The sequence below is a fragment of the Cetorhinus maximus genome, chromosome 15 (genome assembly GCF_964194155.1).
Source record: "Cetorhinus maximus chromosome 15, sCetMax3.hap1.1, whole genome shotgun sequence".
NCBI lineage: Eukaryota > Metazoa > Chordata > Chondrichthyes > Lamniformes > Cetorhinidae > Cetorhinus > Cetorhinus maximus.
The window spans coordinates 86261480-86275517 of NC_135893.1; the positions used below are offsets into that span (position 1 = coordinate 86261480).

The following is a 14038-nucleotide window of genomic DNA, read 5'->3' on the forward strand; positions in this document are numbered from 1 at the left end:
AGCTCGCCGAGGGGAAAATGATGCGGGATGACGTCGGGAGGAATTTTCAATGTCATCCCGGTCCCTTTAAATTTTTAGGAAGGCGGACGGACAGCGAAATCAGCTGTCCGCCCGCCGACCTGTCAATGGCCAATTGAGGCCATTGACAGGTTAGTTAAGATAATTAAAGACCTGCCCATCCAAGCTTAAGGCTGGCGGGCAGGCCAAGAGCCCCAGCGGACTCCAGATTATTCATAAAACTTCATCCACTGGCGGGATGAAGTTTCATGTCCGTTTTTTAAAAATGTAATAAATTTTAATTGCTTATTATTAATATGTTCCATCTCGTGTGACATTGTCACATGAGGGGGACATGTTAATAATTTTAATATTTTTCTATTTTTTAAGAGTTTATTTACCTCTCACAAATCTCCCTGAGACAGGACTTTGCCTCAGGGAGCAGTGCGCTCTTTTGCGTGCATGCGAAAGAGTGCACTTTGACAGTTGGGGATTCCCTCCCCGCCCCCGGGCAGGCTGCTGGGCGGGCCTTAATTGGCCCACCCACTCAAAATGGCGGCGGGCCCCATTTTGGTGGCGGGGGTTGGCTGTCCGCTTGCCGCCGAGCCGGTGGGGGCCCGCACGCCATCTGAGGGCAAAATTCTGCCCTTGATGTCTGGGGCATCCTTTTCTTTTTGGCAAAGATAAATTAACACTTACATTTTGTACAGACAAGTGAAACAGTCGGCAGTTTCAGTCTTTAGAGAAACAACTGTGTATGCATGCATGTAATTAATAATTAAATTGTTTGTGTTTGGAGCTGTTGCACAAATCAACCTCTAATATATACGGGACAGTTTCTGCAGGCATTATAGTAGTTCAAATGAACTCTTACCTAGCCTTTCATGTTCTATTTGCTGTAAACTTGAGGCCATCTGTTATGGACAGGGATGAGAAAGAATTGAAACTCCCTTTCCCTTCCCTCACTGTCCATAATCAGCGTGTTTTTGAAAAGGAAGGTGTGCGCGTTTCTTAACCTCCGAGCATATAGCCTACTTGAGTAGTCAGCAGCATAGAAACATAGAAAATAGGAGCAAGAGTTAGTCATTTGGCCCTTCGAGCCTGCGCTGCCATTCAATATGATCATGGTTGATCCTCTACCTCAACGCCATACTCCTGTTCGCTTTATAAATAAACAGAATTATTTATTCACATGTTCACCCCATAAGACGAATGCTACATCACTCACATGGCACTCAAACACTCAAAAAAAACTGTTAAAGAAAATAATGCACTTATGCAAGTTATAAACAAAAGGACAGTTCGTAATTCATATGTTTGGCTTGTCTTAGAAAGAACACGTAAAGCAGGCCCAGTGAAGAAGGTGTTTCACTCCTGAAAAGTAGTCTCGGTGGGTTCAATAGCTGGAGTTGTATATCAGAATTGTAGCAAGATTTCCTCGAAGAGATGAATTTTCAGCAGGTCACAAAGTTAGGTATCCGTAGTTTTCTTATCAGGAGATCAAGCTTTATGTACTGGTGGTTTTGAAAAGGAACAGGCTGGGAGACTAAGATTTTGAAGTCTCCAGGTTTTAAAAGGCAAAGATGATGCTGCCCTGTCTGCTGCTGTCTCAACAGCTGTTGTTTGCAAACTGACTGATTTCTCCCTGGTTTTTGGGATAACAAGGTTTGTTATCCAAAGACAGTTTCAGTCACATGATCAATACTTCTACTGTCCACCTGGAATGGATTGAAGTTGGAAACCATTGCTACACAACTGAGAATGGATGGGGGTTATTCACACTTAATTGGTTTCTCTACAGCTCCCTTTATTGAATTTCGTCTCTGGAGACAGGGAGTCTGAAAGTCCATTGATTTTGAGTTTTGGATGAGTTCACAAACAATAGATGGTGTGAATTCAGATGGTTTTTGTCTTGGTAGGTCCTTTCAGGGAGGCCTTGTGGCACAGTGGTAGGTCCCTACCTCTGCGCCAGTAGCTCCAGGTTCAAGTCCCACTTCAGGACTTGATGGCTATGGAAGGTGCTTTCATAACATGGCCAAACAGGTTGCTTATCACTCTGTGAATCCTTCCAATATGCCTGATGGCAGGCAGTAAAGAGCAGGAGTGTTTTCTGGTCAGCCATACTGCAATACTTTGCCAAGCATAATCATGGACCAATCAATTTGAAGTCCATGGTCAGTAATGCTCTGCCTGGGGCATGGTACCTGAAGGAGGAGGAGGATGGCCATTCAGAGCACCCCATCCATCATCAATTAGGAACTTTCCAGAGACTTGAGGATGTTCTGAGTCTATACGGAAATTGTAAAATTTACCTGACCCTTAGCAGCCATCTACTGTCAATTTTTAAAAGTGATGGCAGTTCGGGAAAATCCTATACTGAAAGCAGTCCATGTTTAAAGTTATGCATATGACAGGCTGTGAAGATGGATGTTATTTTTAAAAAACATTTTTGGGAATATGGTGGTACTCTGTAAAGAAGGCTGTGTGTTTGTGTCCATGATTAATTAAACTGGGGGAAGGTTAGTAAAGACAGTTTGTCTGTGGGAACTGAGAGATGAAAGGTAAAGGTACCAGATGCATGCAGGACAATGAGTAGGTTGGAGGGGAACTTGCAGGTGGTGGTGTTCCCATGCGTCTGCTGCCCTTGTCCTTCTAGATGGCAGCAGTTGTGGGTTTGGAAGGTGCTGTCTAAGGAGCCTTGGTGAGTCCCTGCAGTGCATCTTGTAGATGGTACACACTGTTGCCACTGGTGGTGGAGGGAGTGAATGTTTGTGTATGGGGTGCCAATCAATTGGGCTGTTTTGCCTTGGATGGTGTCGAGCTTCTGAAGTGCTGTTGGAGCTGCACTCATGCACTGCCTGGGAGGGTGGTGGAGGCGGGTTGCCTCACATCCTTTAAAAAGTACCTGGATGAGCACTTGGCATGTCATAACATTCAAGGCTATGGGCCAAGTGCTGGTAAATGGGATTAGGTAGGTAGGTCAGGTGTTTCTCACATGTCGGTACAGACTTGATGGGCCGAAGAGCCTCTTCTGCACTGTGATTCATCCAGGCAAGTGGAGGGTATTCCACAACACTCCTGACTTGTACCTTGTAGATGGTAGACAGGCTTTGGAGAATGAGGGGAGTTACTCACCACAGGATTCCTAGCCTCTGACCTGCTTGTGTAGCCACAGTATTTATGTGGCTAGTTCAGTTCAGTTTCTGGTCAATTTTAACCCCCAGGATGTTGATAGCGGGGATCCAACGATGCTAATGCCATTGAATGTCAAGCGGCGATGACTAGATTCTCTCTTCTTGGGGATTGTCATTGCCTGACACTTGTGTGACACGAATATTACTTGCCACTTGTCAACCCAAGCCTGGATATTGTCCAGGTTTTGCTACATTTGGACATGGACTGCTTCAGTATCCGAGTCATGAATGCTGCTGAACATTGTGCAATCATCAGTGAACATGCCCACTTCTGATGATGGAAGGAAGGTCATTGATGAAGCAGCTGAAGATAGTTAGCCCTAGGACACTACCCTGAGGAATTCCTGCAGTGATCAAAATTGAGGAGTGCTGCTTTATCAGCTGAGGGGTGGGTGTTATGTGGTAATCAGCAGGAGGTTTCCTTGCCCATGTTTGACCTGATGCCATGAGACTTCATGGGGTCCAGAGTCGATGTTGAGAACTCCTAAGGCAACTCCCTCTCAACTGTATACCACTGTGCCGCCACTTCTGCTGGGTTTGTCCTGTCCCACTGGCAGGACATACCCAGAGATAGTGATGATGGTGCCTGGGACATTATCTGTAAGGCATGATTTCATAAGTAGGACTATGTGAGACTGTTATTTGACTAGTCTGTGGGACAGCTCTCCCAATTTTGGCACAATCCCCCAGATGTTAGTAAGGTTGACAGAGCTGAGTTTGCCAGTGTCGTTTCTGGTGCCTAGGTTGTTGTCACATGTAGGCCAAGGATGGTAGATTTCCTTCCCTAAAGGACATTAGTGACCCAGATGTGTTTTTATGACAATCAGGAAAGGCTGTGTTGTCATTATTTGACTTTTAATTCCAGATATTTATTGAATTCAAATTCCACCATCCACTGTGGTGAGATTCGAACCCGAGTATCCAGAGCATTATCCTAGGTCTGTGGTTTATTTGTCCAGTGACAATACCACACACCACCGCCTCCTTCCTAAGTTCCCTTACTGCAAAGGGCAAATGAGATAGCAGCTTTTGTGACGCCGGATGGTTTATATCAATGCAAAGTAATGCCCTTTGGTATGAAAAATGCACCAGCAACATTTCAGAGACCAACAAGCAAAGTGATTGAAGGACTAAGCAATTGTGCTGTTTATATTATAATAAAAGCAAAAAACTGCGGATGCTGGAAATCCAAAACAAAAACAAAAATAAAAATACATGGAAAAACTCAGCAGGTCTGACAGCATCTGCGGAGAGGAACACAGTTAACGTTTCGAGTCCTTATGATTCTTCAGAGGAGTTGCTGTTTATATTGATAACTTAGTGGTATTCAGTCAAACCTGGGAGGAACATCTACGACATTTAAAGGAACTGTTTGACTGACTACAGGAAGCTAATTTGGATGTAAATTTAGCTAAAAGTGAATTTGCGGAAACAAAAGTACATATTTAAGCCACGCTGTTGAACATGGTCAAGTGACCTCACGAGATTGCAGAGTTCACAGTGCCTCTAACAAAACGAGAAGTTTTGAGCTTTCTGGGCATGAGTGGATTCTATCGGAAATTCATGCCAAATTTCAGCAGTGTAGTTGCTCCATTGTATAGGCTATTTGAAAAGAACAGGAGATTCCAAAGGACACAGGAGTATCAGACTGCATTTGACAGCTTGAAAGCTGTACTAACCACTACACTTGTTCCAGCAGCATCTGATTATAGAAAGCAGTTTAAAACGGCTGTTAACACCCGTGAAGTGGCTGTTGATGTGGTGTTGCTACAGGTAAATGAACAGGGATTTGAGAAGCCAGTAGGATATTTCTCATGGAAATTGAATGTACATCAGAAGAAATATTCAACTATAGAAAACGAGACTAAGTTTGGTGTTAACTTTGCAGTATTTTGAGGTGTATGTTGCAAACAATTCTTCAGAGACAGTTACACATACTGACCGCAATCCTTTGAAGTTTCTCGAGAAGTTTTGAGACAAAAACACCAGACTGTTTCGGTGGAGTTTATTACTGCAACTGTTCAATTTAAAAATTATACATGCAGCTGGACAAGAGAATTTAATTGCAGATGCACTGTCAAGGGCTTAAATTCAAAAGGACTTGGATGTTGGGAAATTGAGAATGGACTGGAATGAACTCTATTCTTACAAAAAAACTTGTAACATGTTCATGGTTGATGTATGTACACCATAGTGTAATAGTTCTTTTTGTATAGATAAGTATAGTAAATGATACGAAGTGAGTTGAGAAAATGAAAACATCTTTTTGAAGTATGATGTTTCATTTTTTTTCCATTGAAGGAGGTGTGATGATGGATTTTAAAAAATATTTTGGGAATATGGTGGTATTCTTTAAAGGTGTGTGTGCATCCATGATTAATTAAACTGGGGAAGGTTAGTAAAGACAGCTTATCTGTGAGAACTGAGAGATGGAAGATAAAAATGCTAGATGCATATGTTTGTAATGAGGAGCTATGGTGAAGTTGAATGTACGAGTCAATAAGTTGGGTTTTAAAATTTGCATTAGATGATAGGTAGGGACTTGACTTTTCAGCTGTTAAATTTCAAAGGGGAGTTTAGAAGTGACAAGGGACTATTAGAACATACAAGGGAAGGTTATTAAATTTTATTGACCCGAAAGTGGAGACAATAAGAAAACGTGAAATATTTTTAAATTTGGAAAAGTTGAGTTAGAAGACGTGTTCAGGACAATAGAATGTAAGGTGAAAGGAGAAAAATATATTTAAGGAAAGATGTTTAGTTGAGATGTGTGGCTGTGTGGGGTAGATGTCCTGAGATCAGATCTGTGCTGGAAGAGGGTGAGAGAGTTGTGAATTTGAAGCAGCCATCGAGTTTTCAAGGCAGAGAAGTCTTTGTTTTCAGAAAGCGGTCTGTTTCTGAACCATTCTTTTGGATATCCACAACAGAGTGTCATGAAGCTATTAATGTATATAATATTATTGGAAAATATTTTTCTTTTAAAATAGAGGCTTAGTCTGTGGTTGTGTCTTAATTGAATTAAAGCCAGCTAGTCTGGGTGCTTTGATATGTACTAGTTTTGAGATGTGGGGTGAAATCTGGCACCTAGCTAGCAGAGACCAGGCAATATGTTTATATTATTAATAAAATTGGTACTATGAAAGGGGTTTTATTGTTAGAAGAGGTGGAGTTCAAAGAGGCTAGTGATACAATGAGAATTTACATTCAATGAGATGTGCTGGATATAACTGATAGCAGTTTTCGTGTGTGCAGGGCAGCGGCAATGTAAGATCAAAGCAGTTGTAAGCCTCCAACTGTCTCCACAGGAACCAAAGTGAAAAGAACCTCATTTTGAATTCGTACGGTGAAAATCCTTTGCCTGATGCCTGGTTAAGTCTATGGGTGCTGTTGCCTTATGGAGATTAGTTTGGGAATTTGTTAAAAATTATAATAGTAGTAATTTGTAGCCAATATGTGTTTAATGTGTTGTATCTTAATAAAATGTTTCATTTAGTTTAATATAAACATCTTGAGAACAGGTGGTCTGATTCCTGAATTTAGAGTTGCATCTCAAACATACCACTTAAAAATATAGCTTATGACTGTTGTTTAAAGTTTCCCTCTAGGATTTTTAAATAACTCAGCTTTACCAACTGCTGGGTCATGACAAGAGTGGAAGAGAGTGAGAAGTTGTGTGGTATACCTTTTACTAAAGTGACAGTAGCCTTGGGTAATATTACTAAATTCTTATAATTAAAAATCTATAAGGAAGCTGTTGTCAAGTAGTTTTTGACCAAGTGGGTTTTTTGGGGGGGGGGGGGGGGATGTTTCGTACAACTGTTTTAATTGAGAGTTTCAATATTGTGTGCTTAAGTTTTTTTCTTCTTGTTAATAAATCTTTTAATGTTAAAATCCTAGAAGTGTTACTGGGATTCTATGCTTCTGGGATCAGTTCCTTCCCTCGTTTCAAAATACAAAAAAAAGGTTATGATCAGTAAGTCAAGTTTCCCTCTGGGATTTGGCCTGCTCCACAAATAACATTGGTGGTCGTAACAAAGCCTTTACTGGCATAACGTGATTTAAAACTCTGCTGCCAGTGTCCTAACTCGCACCATAATCCTGTTCATTCCTGTGCAGGCTGACCGACAATGGCTCCCAGTTAAGCAACACCTTGATTTTAAAATTCTAATTCTTGTTTTCAAACCCATCCACTGCCTTGTCCCTCCCTTTCTCTAATCTCCTTTAGTAGTACAACCATCCCCTCCCCTCACCAAGATTCCTCAAATTCTGATCGCTTCCACATCCTCAATTTTAACTGCTCCTCAATTGGTAGCCATGCCTGTAAATGGTATGTTAATTGTATTGAGGTTAAGGATATACAGGTGAGGGGCATTGATTGATTAAGTATCTTGAGCACATAAAAGAGAGACTTCTGGGACACTAGGTGTTGGTTAGGGAGGGGGCAGACATTTGTACTGTTTCATTCCATAATAAATAAAAAAGTGGTGTCTGGTGTTCTAAGAATTCACTTCATCAACCGGCTTCAGAACAGCTTAACAACCTCTCCCTAAATCGTGCCATCTTTCTATCTTGCTTTCCGCTTGTAATACACACTTCACAAAAATCTAGCTTTTTGGTCAAGCTTTTGGTCACTGGCCTAATGTCTCCTTATGTGGCTCTGTGTCATATCTTGTTTTATAATGCCCCTGTGAAGCACCTTGCGATAATTATTAAGTTAAAGGAGCTATGTAAATACAGGTTGTTGTAACTCTGCAATATAGCATATTTAGACTACAGGGAATTGTTTTGGGTTTATACAGTGAGATAATTCCAGAACACCAGCAGCAACACAAAAACAACCGTGCAAGCTGGAGTAATTTACCTTCCTTGGGTCCTGTCTTATGAGCTGCTCTTGACACATGACACCAATGTCAAAAAAAAGGCACAGCAGAGTTTAGCAAGTGCAAGAGCAGCACAATTCTTTATCTGGTAAATTACAGCCAAAACCCATTACTATTGCTCCTATCACACCTCCTCGATGTTTTGGTAGTAATCTGGTTTGACAGCTGTGATTATGGCTTTAACTTTGTAAAACTTTAAAGCAGATCAAAAACTGCGCCACTGGCCTTTATAACAGGCTGATCCTTAAACATCAACAGTAGCTAGTAACAGTGCACATCATCTGAAACAAAATTCATAGTTCCTGTAGATCTTTGCTATTGGTACTAAAAGCAAGACTTTAGATGACTTACTAATATACAATTTCTATTTAAATGCAAATCGAACACCTTTTGAATCATGTTAATTGATGCCAGAGGACTGGAGAATTTCAAATGTCACACCCTTGTTCAAAAAAGAGTGTAAGGATAAGCCCAGGAACTACAGGCCAGCTGATGAGGAAGCTTTTAGAAACAGTGGGCAGAATTTTGCCCTCGGATGGCGGGCGGGCAGGCAGCCGAACTCCGCCGCCGAAACTGCCGGCTGCTATTTTGAGTGGGCGGGCCAATTAAGGCCCACCCAGCGTCTTTCTCGACAGGAAGTGCTATGTGCTTCCTGTGCGGGGGTGGAGGGAATTCTCCATCTGTCAAAGTGCGCTCTTTCGCGCATGCACGCGAAAGAGCACACTGCTCCCTGAGGCAAAGTCCTGTCTCAGAGAGTTTACTGACAGGTAAGAAAAGTCAAAAAATAGAGAAATATTAAAATTATTAACATGTGCCCCTCATGTGACAATGTCACACAAGATGGGATATGTTAATAAGAAATACAAAGTTTATTACATTTTTAAAAAACGGACATGAAACTTCATCCCGCCGGTGGATGAAGTTTCATGAATAATCTGGAGCCCGCTGGGGCTCCTGGCCTGCCCGCCAGCCTTATGTTTGGACGGGCAGGGTCTTTAACAAGGTTAATTAGCCTGTCAATGGCCTTAATTGGCCATTGACAGGTCAGTGGGCGGACAGCTGATTTCGCTGTCCGCCCGCTTTCCTGAAGATTTAAATGGACCGGGATGACGTCGGGGGTTTCTCCTGACGTCATCCAGCGTCATTTTCCCCTCGGCGAGCGGGCCCTGCCCCCAAATCGCCAAGGGGAAAATCCTGGCCAGTAATTCAGGACAAAATTAATAGTCGTTTGGGCAAATGCAAATAAGGTTAAATAAGGAAAGACAGCATGGATTTGTTATGGGCAAATTACGTTTAACTGAGGTAACAGGGTGGGTAATGGGGTTAATATGGTGTACATGGACTTCCATAAGACATTTGATAAAGTGCCATATAATGGACTTGTGAACAAAGTTATGGTTTATGGAATAAAAGGGACAGTAGCAACATGGATATAAAATTGGCTGAGGAACAAGAAAGAGAAAAGTGGTGCATGGTAGTTTTTTGGACAAGGAGGAAAGTTTGTGGTGGGGTTTCCCATGGGTTGGTGATAGGACCCTTGCTCTGATGATATATATTAATGACCAAGACTTTGCTGTGCAAGAAGGCACAATTTCAAAATTTACGGCGACACAAAACTTGGGAGTATTGTGAACTGTGAGGAGGATAGTGTAGAAATTCACAAGGACATAGACAGGTTGGTGGAATGGGCAGGCAAGTGGCAGTTGAAATTTAATGCAGGGTAGCGTGAACTGATTTGTTTTGGTAGGAACAATGGGGAGAGATGATGTAAAATAACGGATACAATTCTAAATAGGGTGCAAGAACAGGGGGATCGAGGTGTATATGTGCACAAATCATTAAGGTGCTGGGGCAGGTTGAGAGCATGATTAAAAAAAAACATATGGGATCCTGGGCTTTACAAATAGGTGCATAGCTTACAAAAGCAAGTAAGTCATGACAAACCTGTATAAAACACTGCTTGGCCTCAATTGGAGTACTGGATCCAGTCATGGGCACCACACTTTAGGAAGGTTGTGGAGCCTTTAGAGCATGAGCAGAAAAGATTCATGAGAATGGTTCCAGGGATGAGGAATTTCAGTTATGCCAATAGACTGGAGAAGCTGGGTCTGTTCTACTTGGAGAGGAGATGGTTGAGAGAAGATTTAATAGAGATATTCAAAATCATGAGGTATCTGGATAGAGTAGATGTGGAGTCACTGTTCCCAATGATGGAAGGATCGAGAACCAAAGGACAACGATTTAAGTTGATTAGCAAAAAAAGCAATGGTGACATGATGAAAATTTTTTCTGCGCAGCAAGTAGGGTTTGGGATGTACTGCCAGAGTGTGGCGGAGGCAGATGCAATTGTGACTTTCAAAAGAGAATTGGGTCATTATCCAAAGTGGAAAAATTTGCAGGGTTATGGGGAAAAGGTGGGGAAGTGGCACTAGGTGAATTGCTCTTGCAGAGAGCCAGCACAGACACGATGGGCCAAATGGCCTCTTCTGTGCTGTGAGAACTCTTTGATTCTATTATTTTGGATAGATATTGTCAAAACCTTGATTGCAAAAGATGATGGAAAGAGATCATGACAGCATGTGCTGGAGCTAGCATGATGTTAGCAGACATTTTCAGGCACTGAAAAGAGAGGCACTGTCAAGGGTCAGATGGCAAGTCTCCTACCTATTTGACCAGAGCTGATGTGCAATATAAAAAGATAAACATCCTTCATTCGAGAATTCAGATCACACACATCCCTGCCCCATTGGAGCCAATGGCAAATTTAAGAGACAAAAACGTTTCATGTCACGGGATGTACCAGCCTGTAAACATATTCCAGGTTTCATTGAGATAGGGAAGTGGAAATTTCTGCAAATATCCTGACCACTTTTGTGTTAGTAGCCTTGAAAGGATAAGTACAGCCCTTACAAGGCTGATTGGAAACTCTGACTGTAGGCTGGGACCTGTCTATCTAGGTTGATGCCTATTTCTGTGCTGTTCCATCCCACTGGAATTATGGTGAGTAGTCATAACAACTGAGTAAACTGGGCCCAAATCTACGTCAGTTTATAACCAGGAGTGAAAAAGGATGCCCATCTCACTTGAGATCAATGGTTACCAGCTGGAGACAGGTCTGTTTTTCTGAGTCAGGTCACCCAGAATGATAAAACCCCAGAAAGATAAAATCCCAGAAAGATCAGGATAAACCACATAGTACCTTTCAGAGTGGTTTCTAACATTTGTTAAGTTTTCAAAGGTAAATTGAATATCCCTTTTTTACCCTATCCCATGTGTTTTTTCCCTCCACCCAGGAACTGGTGCTTCATTAAGCATGGTTACAACATGAAATAAAGATGTTTTAATACAAAGTGATTCTTGTCTCATTCTTGTAGATTGGAGCTTGGAACAGCAGTTGATCACAGATTTCTTATAGTAACAGGATTGCTGATCCAGAAGTAGGTACTCTGCATTAAATTTAGAATTACAATTATTACAGCTTCACCATCATATGTTTTAAAGAAATATATTTAACAGTTCAAAAAGTAAAATGTACCAGAAAAATTGGTATAAATTCCATACTTTCTATAAGCCTGGGAGTTAATAATGTCACATGATTTTATTATATGTTAGTTTTCATAAAATATCTGGTGAGAGTTGCCAACAAACGTCAAACATGAACTGAACAACAAACTATTAAATACTTCTGGTTTCACCCAAAAATGCCACAAGTGGTAATTCAAACTTCTGACTATTAACGAGACACATAAGAATTTGTCACCAACATGGTTATTGAAAGATCTTTAATAGTACAGTTGCTGCAAGATACATCACCTGGGTGTAGACGACATATCTGGACCTTGTTCCAATGGCCTGGTGTAGGAGGTTGGAAACCAACCTCTCCTGTGCAAGAAGTAAAAATATATGTTGGAATTAAACTAGAACATCAAAATTCTACAGATAATGCTAACAGCTTTGACATTCCTCTGTATAATTTTCAAGAACAGCTGTAGAAGGAATTGAGAAAATTATTCGCCATTTGAAGATTTTGGCATTTAAATACAGAATTCCAAAACTGAACTGGTCTCTAAATTTGATATGTAAAACATCTTTTTGTAAAAAATTTGGATCTGGTATGACCTATCCTATTTAAATGAGTCCATGGATTTACAGTGGGATGGTTTACAGGTTTTTTTCCTGCTTCTATGCATGGGCTGTTGCTAAATTGCAATAAGATGTTGTTGAGGTAGGATGTTGTCAAGATTGTCTTGGTGCTGGGAGTAACTCCAGCAAATATTTCTATGTATAATGAGGCCTCGGTGAATGTTTCGTAGCCTCTGGAGGTCCTTCAGCTTCTTCCCACTTGAAACCAAACAATTTGATTTTCAGAGTTTGACCCAAACAAAGTTTGAAAGAACTTGAAATTACCCAAGTGTTCATTCCTGCCAATTCAAACCACAGGAATTTAATTTGCTTCAAGAAAAGAAGGGGCTATTTTATAGTCTACAGTTAGAAACCAAGGCCATGATATTTATAGAGAGGTGGAGGGGAATGGGGTCGTAATGGTCGGGAAACTCGGAAATGCAGGTAACTCAGAGGTCCTTCAAAATTTAACATTGGGGTTAGAAAATCATTGTAGGCTTTGGGGGGGGGGGGTGAAGGTGGCTGAGCACCAGATCATCAGGTTGCACAAATGGAGCCCAATTGCAGAGCACAGGGAGGCAGGCAGGGGTTGCGGAAGGCAGTCATTAAATTTACAACTGTGCTGTCAGTTGAGGCACGCAGCCTCATTAAAATATTTAAATGATGCACCAGCTTATGGAGATGCTGCTTGCTTGCCCCCAAACTGCCTCCATTAAAACTGGAAATGGATATGCTGGAGGTAGGTTGGTGTCCAGTTCAGATTTTAGATTTTCAGTCACCATCCACCCCACCCTCTGCCTGTCCTGGGAGTTTAAAGCTCATTCCCCTGCACCCCCCAAAAGTAAACTGATTCAGAGCATAAATACAAGTCTCTGGAATTATACATCTAATGCAAGATGAGGCAACAGAGCATAGTGAACAGCTGCCAGTGAATTACAAAATAGCAATCCAATAGTGGAGTTCAAATAACATCAGAACGCTCAAACAGTTGGTTAGTTATCTGAAATTTAAGGACTAGATTAACATTCAATAAGTTGCTGAGCGATCCAGTTTTAAAAACGATGTGAAGATTGTATTCAGTATCCATTACATTAGTTTGACAGCCAATTCCTTTGACATTGCAGGTGTTTGAATATAGTGCGCTGAGACAGATATTCTGAAGCGTGATTTTCAATAGTGATTTACAGAAAAATTCACAATGGGCAGAATTTTGACCTCGGTGGGTGGTGGCGGTCAGGAAGCTGACCACCGCCCGCGATCAATGCCGGAAGGTGATTTCATGCTGTTGGCCTGCCTAGCGTGAAAGCCAGCTGGATAACCTCCGAGAAGGGGCGGGCGGGGTCCAATGGCGACCCAGCAGCCAATTTGAAAGCGGCACAGGCAAGCCGCCTGTGTTGGAGTTGCAACAGTGACATGGCTGTGACCCAGGAAAGAGAACCCAAGTGGAAGGTGAGGTCATCGGTGCAGTCAGCCCCACATTTCTCAGATGAATGCCTTGCTACCTTCCTGGAGGAAGTGACTGCCAGAAGAGACACTCTTGTCCCCAGAGATGGGAGGAGGCGGCCACTGCACCTCACCAAGAAGGCATGGAAGGAGATGGCAGCCCGAGCGAGCAGCCACGACGCAGTGTAGTGCACCTGGGTGCAGCGCCAGAAGCGCTTCAATGACCTGCTGTGCTCAGGAAGGGTGAGTACCGTGTTGGCATGGGTCAGTGTGGAGAAGTGTTAAGGGCTGGCCATCCCCCTGTGGATCTCAGGGTGCTAGAGTCTCTGAGTGCCACCTGTCAATGATGCTGGAGCTGGCCAAGGGGGTGAGCCCTGGCTGCTTGGACTGACTGCCTTGCGG

At 42.1% G+C, this 14038-nt stretch overlaps 1 protein-coding gene across 1 annotated transcript in view; it reads right to left on the reverse strand.

The window, feature by feature from the left end:
* The window catches only part of baiap2l1a (BAR/IMD domain containing adaptor protein 2 like 1a), a 143175-nt gene that overhangs the window by 41103 nt on the left and 88034 nt on the right, over nucleotides 1–14038 (reverse strand). The window contains exon 11 of the mRNA XM_078558878.1: nucleotides 11885–11953. Within this exon, the coding sequence (XP_078415004.1) occupies nucleotides 11885–11953 (69 nt within the window). The remainder of the gene's footprint in view (nucleotides 1–11884; nucleotides 11954–14038) is intronic.